This window comes from Callospermophilus lateralis, chromosome 1 (assembly GCF_048772815.1).
Source record: "Callospermophilus lateralis isolate mCalLat2 chromosome 1, mCalLat2.hap1, whole genome shotgun sequence".
Taxonomy (NCBI): Eukaryota; Metazoa; Chordata; class Mammalia; order Rodentia; family Sciuridae; genus Callospermophilus; species Callospermophilus lateralis.
In genome coordinates, this window is record NC_135305.1 from 83,860,425 (window position 1) to 83,870,531 (window position 10,107).

The window sequence follows — 10,107 nt, forward strand, 5'->3', positions numbered from 1 at the left end:
CCTAGGACAGAGAGAAATATCCATGACAGCTGGGCAACACTTATTGTTTAAGATGAAGCTCCGTTTGTTCTGATGTTTTATGGAAGAGAAAAACAAAAACGTTTTTTTCCCCCTGATCAAATTTTTGCTGACACGAAGTGGACAAACCAGCTCCTGGCTCCTGTTCCAGGACTTCCCTCTTCTTCCTTTTGGCCAAGGTGTGTGCTTGCCCAGAGCCACCCTATTCCAGGCTGGGAAGGTGCTCAGGGCCACAAAGAATGGCATCCGAGAGGACCTCGGACCACTGAGTCAGCCCCCAAACCCTGCCACTGCTCTCCTGAGCCGGGTTTTCTTGGGAAGTGAAGCAATCTCAGCGGTTCAGCAAGTCTGGTGGCCCAAGCTGGGTTTCCAATTCCATTTAAAACGACCTACCGACCGGCGCATCTTATCTCCAAGTGGCCTCCCTGGGGTTCCCACACACCCCCTGCCCAGCCTAGCCCCAGCGGAAGCCAGCCGGGAACTTTTGAAGTCTAGAGAATTTCAATCTGAGAGGAGCCGGCTGGACTCGAGCCTGTCGCCCAGCGGGGGAAGGGACTGCAGGCCTGAGGGTGGCAGGGGAAGTGAGATGGGGGAAGGGGAGTTGCCTGGACCCCACTTTGGCTGCAATCGCCTGCTTCTTGCCTTTGGTGGGATTGCCGAGGCATCACAGGCACTCGGAATTTACCTTCCTTCTTGGGCTGTTCAGTGAATAACCTTCATGATACAATAGTGAGGGTATTAAAGCGAACCCCCATACACACAAGAAAATCCAAAACTGTGTTTTTACCAGTCCCTCCTTTTTTCATCTTCTCATTAAAATCCAACCTTTTTTTTTTTCACCTGCTACTGATGAAAGGATGCTTTGCAAGTGACATTTGCTTGATTCTTTTTCTTCTTCATGAACCCGAGGTGTTCAGTACCTCCTAAGGACTGAAGAAATGGGGGCTGCTTTGAAAAGGTGGGCTGAAGTCTGGAAAGGTATGGGTGGGGGTCCAGATGGAGGGGAGATATTGCTGAAGCTATGGATCTGGAGCTTAGAGGAGGCAGGCCCTTTGGAGAGGTTGCACCTTTAGCCCTCTCCAGGGGATGCAAGGGGAAGCCTGCTCCACCCGCCCACCCAGGAAGGAGACTAAGTGGCATTCCTTGATCTCACATCCCATCTGCTTTCATCTTCAGGGAAAATCCAGAGGAAAAGAGGATCAAACACAGAACATTCCCATTGAATGCAAAGCTGGAGGCAGGGCAGCAGAGCCTGAAGTTCCTGAGAATCAGCTCCAAGGAGTGGGGGTAGTGAGGTGTCTATGAGAAAATGGCATGATATGAGGAGAAGGAGATTGGATGCTACCCAGTCTCAAGCCTCACAGAGAGTGGGCAACCTAGGCAACACTAAGACAGACACTCATGAATCTTGACTTTGACAGAGGAGAGAACAAGTCAGGGCTCCCTCAGGTTCTGGCTGCTGGTGGGGAAAGGCAGGGCATTACAGAATCCATGGATGACTCCCCATGGCAGCAAAAGGTTCTGGAATTTCAGTTTCCTACTCCCAGTTGCTCATCTTTGATCTCTGAAATATTTCCCCAGATTTCTGGGCTAGCAGTGCTCAGCAGATGGTGGCTTTGGGACTCCTAGGGAGTGGAGATATCTATGTGGACACTACTTCCAGATACATCTGCCCCTATCCCCAGGCAAGGTTAATGAACATCTTATTGAATTGGGAAAGAAGTGAAAAGCAGGAGTAGGGAGAGATTTTTTGTCTGTCCTCAAACCCCTTGCTTCTTCTACCACTTCTATTACCCCAAGGATAAGAAGTTTGAGGGGGAGTAGAGAAAATAAAAAAGGAGAGAAAAGGAAGATAAAAAAGTAGCAGTAGAAACATTTCTTTAGAAGCTGGGGCTTTGTCAAGGGACATGAAAAAGGAGAGAGGGGCAGGGGCCACCCTTTCTGGCTGGGTTGGACTGGCTGTCCAAGAATAGAAGCTCCTGGGATTTGGACGGAGAAAGAGGAGCTGAACCCAGAAGGTGCCCACCTCCTGTCCTCAGCAAAGTGGAGAGAAACTCAGTCCACCTGCCAGACCTCACATTTGCTAAGAGTTGGTAAGGAGTCAGTTTGAAGGGATTTTGTTCTGCCTCCCCTAAACATCAAATTCCATAACCCCGCCCCCACTTCCCTCTGAAGGCAGTTGTTTTCTGTCCCCAACTTGCTCTTTCAGAACATTTTCAGTGACTTTCCTCTCTTCAACCCTCAGCTTTTAAAGCCAGGGATGGTTTCCCCTGGAAAGGACCCTGTGAATCCAAACTCTGCTGACCCCAAAGCAGCACACTGTAGTGTGTCAGTTCCTGCCTTAAATCCCCAAATGAAAGGGATCCTTCTCCCAGCTGGGAGCCTCCCGCCTAAGCAGGGCCGCATTTGCCAGAGCCTCTTCACTGGAAAAACCTGTTTCCAGGAGAATTCGTTGATTCTGAACGAATGCCTTAAAATACAGTCAAGAAAAGAAACACGACCACTCTTAGAACGTCTCCCACAACATACCTGCAGTGTCGGTGAGACCCCATCAAACGGAAGGCGATTTCTTCTCTGAACAGCAGCCTTGAGGTCAAGCCAGGCTGTGGAAAGCATAAGGTCATCTAGATGGGGAGGGAGAATTTGTTTAAAAAATCAAACACTTTGATTCAGCAGCTAATGCTGGTCTTTAAAGAAAAAAAATAAAATATTCATCTCTTGACCTTTGGGAAAGAAAAATAACAAAGTTTGATTCCCAAGAGGAAGGAGTCAGAAGGGGGTGGGGGAAGAAGGGGGAGCAAAGAAGACACAGCTCAAGCACTCCAGACAACTTGGGACTTGGGGGGTGGGGAGATATGTTTTTCGGTAGCTTGTAAAAAGATTTCGGAGCAGTTTGAGGTTAGCTGCCTGGATAAGCAGTTGTAATAATGCCGAGAGAATCGAGGTTTGTAAGCCGGCCTTCACACTTCCAAAATGCAGTTATGGATTCTTTCATCAGTGTTAGAGCAGGGCACCAAGTTAAGAAAACAAAAGTTAAAACAACAATAAAAGAAAAAATCAAAAGCGTATTCAAATATCGAGTCCCGCTGCCTCTGCGGAACTCGCCTGCTCGCCTTAAGCTCTTTTCTTTCTGCTGAATTCCATTTGCATCCCCTCTGCCTGGGTGTCTCCCTCTCAGTGTGTGTGTCTCTCTGTCTGTTTTCACACTCTCCTCCCCATTCGAGCGAGGCCCACACCTGGCGCATCACTGCTGAGCCATTAGCTGCGGGTCTCCTTTCATCTTCCCTGTGGCAGACGTTTCTATTTATCCACTTGCGCTCGCAGAGTGGCGTCACCAGCGGTACTGTAATGACGATTGCAGCAGGAGGATGACAGCTTAGAAAGAAGAGGGCAATGGGGCTTCCTCCCAGAGGCTGTGCGGCACAGAGGAGCGCTCGCATCACAAGGTGACCCTAGCTCCCCACCGCCACCTCCGCGGTCGCCGTCGACATCACTCTCCGACCACTCTGCGCTCGTCCATTCGCCCGGCTTCTCGCTCCCTTTCGCAGTCAAGATCTATCCCGCTGCTGGGGTCCCTGGGAGCCGGGGGTTAGGAGCTCACTTGGGGCTTCCCCCCTCCCCCCTCCGGAGAGCCCCAGGATGGAGAACCGAAAGGACATGGTTATGTTTCTGGATGGGGGTCAGCTTGGCACTCTGGTTGGCAAGAGGGTCTCCAATTTGTCCGAGGCCGTGGGCAGCCCGCTACCCGATCCATCGGAGAAGATGGTGCCCCATGGTTGCCTCAGCCCGCGAGCCGGCCCTCCGGTGGCCCGGGAGCGCTGCGGGGCAGGTCCTGAGGAGGAGCCGGTCGATGGACTAGCAGGCAGCGCGGCGGGGCTGGGCGCCGAGCCACGGGCAGCTGGGGCGGCCATGCTTGGTCCGGGACCCCCGGCCCCCTCCGCCGACAGCCTTTCTGGGCAGGGGCAACCAAGTAGCTCAGACACCGAGTCGGATTTCTATGAAGAAATCGAGGTGAGCTGCACCCCGGACTGCGCCACCGGGAACGCCGAGTACCAGCACAGCAAAGGTAGCCACCGCGCCCCTCCACTCCCCGGGCCTCCCACTGTGCCCACCCTTCACTCCGGCTCAGATTAGAAGGAAGACACTCCTTTCCCCCAGGGCAGGATGGCTGGGGGGAGACCCACCTGAGTAACTCTTCCTTGCTATCTGCGCCCTGGAGGGGGTCTCCTACTATGTTCTGGCATTAGTGGGACTGAGGGTGACAGCTGTGCCTTGGGAGGGGGAGGCGCAAGTCCTGGGCTTGGGGGATTCAAAGAGCACCCCAACCCCCAGTATTTTGTGGGAATGCTTCAACTGACTGGGGAAGACACCTTCTCCCCGGGTAGAGCAAGATCAAACGCGAGTTTGTGGCTGGCGGGGTGTAAGGCGCATCGAGGCGCGGAAGCCAGGAGTCCATAAAGGACCGTAAAATAGCGTCGGACTCTGGCGGCCCGGGTGCTGCAGCCCTCCGACCAGTTTGCACGTCGGTCAGAGGTCCAAATTACCTTGTCACTTTCCGGGCTTGGCGGCGCCAGGTCGGAAATGGTCCCAATGGTCTAATTGCCTTTGGTCTCCGGTTGCATTTGAAAAGGCAGGGATAGGGCCCTCCCCCCTTCGCCTTCCCTTCCTACTCCCACTTCTCCACCTAAAGGAAAAGAAGCTGCAGGGGGCTGCAGCCCCACCCTTCTCAGGGGTAGGCCCAAAGAGGGGGATGCTTTAACTGGAGAACCCCTCCCCATTAAAGGCTAATGTGTGGGGGGCAGATGACCCTGAAGAGAATCTCCCTCTGTGCTAACAATTCCTGGGCCTGAGATGGGTAGAAAACTGAGAGGGAGAGCCCATCAGCAGACACTTCTCCACAAAGCTGTGGGAATAGGTAGGAAGAGCCTGGGAGGATAGATACTACTTCTTAGTCCTGGAAGACAACAACCTTGAGTAACTACCCCCACCTCATCCCCTCTTATCATTTAATCAACCCAGACTCCATACTATAATATACCCTCAAAACAACCTGTGTTCCAGTCAAACATAGCACATCATGCAGCCTGGTACATATTTCCACACCTATTCTGGCATCCTGGCACACAAGAGCAAAGAAACTGCATGCCCAGCATCCTACAATGCACCAAGTCCCAGAGTTCACAACATTCCAGCACAGAGGTGCATCTCAACTCATTTGCCTGCCAGATATGCACACCTTTGCCCACTCCTGCCAATGGGAATGTACCTTGCCTGTGCCCAGGGGGCAGATGGTGAGGGTGGCTGGGAGCCTCTGTACCTAGCATGCCTCAGACTCAGGCTTTCCAAACAACAGCCAGACCAGGCCTTCCCAAAGCTCTCTATGTTCTCTATCCCAATGGGTAGCCCCGGTCCTCCCTCCTGGAGTGCCCCCACCCCATCCCACCGGGGGCAGTGACTGAGGTGGCCTGGGGTGGGGGTGTCCGTTTTCAACTTGCCTCTTTACATTCCCACGTCAGCAGCGTTTGTGTGTCTGTTGTGTCTCTGTGTATACACGTGTGTACTCTGGGATCCCTGCGCAGGGCCCAGCTCCGAGGCACTGGCCGGCAGTCCGAACAGCGGCAGCGAGGCCCCCAAGAGCAACGGTCCCGGCGGCGGGGGTGGGGGCGGCTCACAAGGCACCCTGGCCTGCAGCGCCAGTGACCAGATGCGCCGTTACCGCACCGCCTTCACCCGGGAGCAGATTGCGCGGCTGGAGAAAGAATTCTACCGGGAGAACTACGTATCGAGGCCGAGGAGATGCGAGCTGGCAGCCGCCTTAAATCTGCCAGAAACCACTATCAAGGTATGCGCGGTCAGGACGCGCGAGGCGGGTGTGCACCCATTTAGCGGGAAGGAAATACCCATTGCCCACTCCCTAAGTCGCATGCCTGAAATCTGGACCTGGGATCTCCCAGGCTAGTGAGCGCAGATTTATCCTGACAGTCCCTTTATTGACACTGCTGCCATGAGGTTGATTCGGTGCTTCTCCTAGCCAAATAGATCACAGAGTTGGGATACCTGTTCGAGTGGCAAGGAAGTGCCCCAAACGAAAGGGATGAAAATGGATGCGTTTCTGTCGCCTCAGGGGGATGGAGTCCTAGTCCCCTCCCTACTTGCATACCCACGCCAATTCTGACACTTTGGGGGTCCTGACCACGTGGACAGAGGGAAGGAGGGACAGGGACTGGAGTCACTCCCTGACCTTACTAAGAAAGGACTCTAACTTCAGGTGGTGGTGATGGGCCCGGCCTGGCTCAGCTGGTTTGTTTTGTCTCTTCTTTGAGCTGTGGACTTAGTCCCCCAGAGTGGGACAGGATTTCTGGGCTGATGGCCCTGGGCCTAGTCCAGCCGCCGAACCTGCTCCGTTCCTCTCCGCAGGTGTGGTTCCAGAATCGGCGCATGAAGGACAAGAGGCAGCGGCTGGCCATGACGTGGCCTCACCCGGCTGACCCCGCCTTCTATACGTACATGATGAGCCACGCTGCGGCCGCGGGCGGTCTGCCCTACCCCTTCCCATCGCACCTGCCCCTGCCGTACTACTCGCCCGTGGGTCTAGGCGCCGCATCCGCTGCCTCCGCCGCCGCCTCGCCCTTCAGCGGCCCCCTGCGCCCGCTTGACACGTTCCGCGTGCTCTCGCAGCCCTACCCGCGGCCCGAACTGCTGTGCGCCTTCCGCCATCCGCCTCTGTACCCGGGCCCAGCGCACGGACTGGGCGCCACGGCCGGCGGCCCCTGCTCCTGCCTTGCCTGCCACAGCGGCCCGGCCAACGGGCTCGCCCCCAGGGCTGCCGCCGCGTCGGACTTCACTTGTGCCTCCACCTCCCGCTCGGACTCCTTCCTCACCTTCGCTCCCTCGGTGCTGAGCAAGGCTTCCTCTGTCGCTTTGGACCAGAGGGAGGAGGTGCCCCTCACCAGATAAGGGGTTGCCCGCGGGCTGCCAGCTCCAGGACGCCCGTGGGGGCCCCCTCCCGGGGACTCAGCCAGTGCCTCTCCTGTCCCCAAGAAACTGAGGGGAAAGGAGAGGGCCGCGAACGACAAGCGGGACTCGGCCTCTAGGATGGGGACGCCCAGGAAGCGGCAGTGGTTGGCGTGTTTGAGGAGCAGAGGGGGGACGGGAAAGGAGAGATTAGGAGAGCTTCCTTTAGGGTGGCCTCTCTTTGCTGTTTTTCACCGCTACCACCACCACCTTTGACCGAGGTTGAGGCCATGGCTCAACAGCTAAACAAAACTTAGCAGCAACAGCGTATCCGGACCCTTTGCATCGCCCCCGTCTCGCACTCTTTCCTCACCTGGGCCCTCTCTCTTCTGCCAAGGCTAAGCACTGGAAGGGGAAATTGCTGTCTCTTTGAACAAAATGCTGTGTATGCAAAGCAGGTAGAGATTAATCTTCACCAGCTTTTCCAAGGCATAGCAAGGGGTTTGAGGATGGCAACACACCAGTCTTTTAGGGGAGAGAGAGTGAGAGATGATTTACTGCCAGGGAGAACCATGCCCTTGGCACGGAATCTGGAGGTTTCACACCCTCCTGGAGCCTCAGTTACGCAGCATTTTCTGGTTCCTACCAGCACCTGATCTCTCCTCATTCCCCTGCTTTCTGACACATCTCAACTTGAAACTCTAGCCCAGCGCCTCCCCCCTCCCGGTTTTTGTTTGACGTTGGCAGGGAAGCTGCAGATGCCCCAGGGCCCCTGGGCAGCTTCTATGAGGCCAAGCCTCTTCTCCCAGAACCCCCACACACTGATTAGCAAGTGATGTGTGCAAGGAGGGTTTTTGAATGTTGAATGTATGTATAATAATGATCACCATGGGCTGGCTACCAAGCCCAGAGCTGAGCTGTTAACAAGGCACCCAGGGAAGAGCTTAGGGAGTGGGGACTTCACCTTCCTCGGTTTCTGATGGCAAATTAGAAGTTATTTTCATCCATTACCTGTTCACCTTCATGTAACCAGGAGCTTTCTGGCCAATCCCTTTGCATTTGGCATTTTACATCCTCTCATTTTTCTCCAAAGTTGCCTTAGGGGCTTGACTTTCAGATAACAACTGGGAGCCTTCTACCCCTAAAAGGTATTCCTGTCTCTACCCTTCACCAGGGTTTATTTGGGAGCCACTCCAGAACCCTCACTCTCACACTCATTCTTGCAGCTGGTTTTTGAGGTAGAGAAGAACTTTTACTTTCCAATGCAAGCTTCACCCCCCCACTGGGAGGAAGTGGTTCTCCCTATAGGGAATGAAACTGGTTTGGTTTGGGATTTTCCTTTAAAGCCCAAAGACTTTGTTGTTATGATTTGTTAACCATATTGCAATAAAAGCTGGACATGATTCTCACTTAGCATGCAACTTTTTTTTCTTTTCTTTCTTTCTTTCTTTTTTTTTTTTCTTTTGTAGCATGTAGTACACTGACTCTTTTTTAATTGCTAGTTCAGTCATTATGGGCTTGGGTAGGGAAGGAGATGGGTTCACAAATAAGTCTTCTAAGCTCCTGTGGGGCATTGGTGACTCTAAACAGAAACTGTTTGCAGAGAGGTGAAGGCAGGTTTCTAGCAGCCCTGGGGTGCGTGTTTACTTGATACCAAGAATGCTGGGGGCCCTCCATGGGCAGGCTGATCCCCAAAGTGCTGACCACACCTGGGGCTTACTTCTAATGGATGGGCCCTTCTCTAGTTGCTCCAATTCTTTGAGGAATGAGGACCTCATGCTGCAGTCTCCCTGTGACCTGCTTCCACCCAACACAAGGTGAGGCAAGTGGGGCAATGGCAGTGCATTTGAGTACTGCAGAGAGCTTCATTTGCTGGTAGGCAGGGTCTGCCTCTGAAGGTAGGGACAAGGCTACAGGAGGGATGGGGTGGTCTTGATGTCTGAATCATTCTCAGACTATAAGTCATCTGGATGATGCAATTATGGGACAATTGGGGGACCGGCAGGGCTTACCAGCCCTCCACTCCCACCAGAACCAAGCTGGCTACACTTGGAGTCTCACTCAAGCAGGGGAGAGAGGGTGCCTACAGGGAACCTAGAGAGCATGGACGCAGAGGGTTATTTCTGTCATGACTTTAGTGGCACATGAGGGCTCCTCAACCTTCCTCCTCGCTCCCAAGGCTCCAGAGTCAGTCCTGCATACAGTGGCTCTGGCCCTCCCCAGCGAAGCCTTGAGCAGAGGTTTCCAGCATCTGTACCCGCAACCGGGCTCCACCCCGCTCCCTTGGCAGCCGGAAGCTCCCAAGTGCTAAATCCCTGCAAATTTCGCGGTTGCTCCGCGTTGGGCAGAGATTGCTTGCGACAGGTAAATGGGCTTCGGGTTGCCTTAATGCCAGGCGTATTTTCAGTTAATAGGGAGGGAAAATGAGGTGTCTGCAGCGATATTGGAAAGTACAAGATCGATGATCCGGCCTCGTGTCCAATCAGCAGCCTTTAATTGACTGTATTTTCTGGGTAATTGAGCCTCTCTTCCTCCAAATTGAAGTGGAAGATATAACAATACATCTTGCCAGGAGGAATTACTCATTACTTCATAATGAAATTTCCCTTTTGCCAAGGTTTGCGGTTTGGCGTTAGGCACCACTTCTTACACTTGTTTACCTCCTCCCCCGCCCCATCTTGCTTAGCCCACCCGCACCAGGCATCTCCATCTGGTCTGACACGCCCATCTTGGCGGGGAGAGCGAGAGATAACCCTGAATAAGGAACCGCCCCATCCACAGCCACAATCTCTCTCTGTAAAATGAGAAGGCTGAAACCAGGCAACAGGGTCTGTGATTGGGTATTGTTTTTGCTTTTCCACCTTCAGGAGTGTGTCCTCACCTGGGTCCCATCTTTCAGGTGTAAAAACAGAGTTTCCAGTTCTTGCACAGCTTAATAGTGACAATGCAGTATGTGCTTCGGGTTCCTGCTTCCTCGTTGCTCAGCCGTTTAGGGTCTCAGTGTCTGAGGTCACCATCAGCTAACTCTGACACTTTATTCTCCACCCACATTTTCCCACAACTCCTCAATCCTCGCCAGGCCGGTGTGGCTTGGGAATGCCATCCAGTGCCCAGCCGGGGTTAACCTAGGCCGGC

The 10,107-nt window shown here is 53.8% G+C and overlaps 1 protein-coding gene across 1 annotated transcript; it reads left to right on the plus strand.

Moving 5' to 3' along the window:
* Positions 1-3,657: 3,657 nt before the first annotated feature.
* Evx1 (even-skipped homeobox 1) lies at positions 3,658-6,975 on the plus strand. Its single transcript, XM_076863597.2, has 3 exons — positions 3,658-4,084; positions 5,598-5,860; positions 6,436-6,975. Exons 1-3 carry the CDS (start codon positions 3,658-3,660, stop codon positions 6,973-6,975), a joined length of 1,230 nt encoding a protein of 409 aa, XP_076719712.1.
* Positions 6,976-10,107: the final 3,132 nt, after the last annotated feature.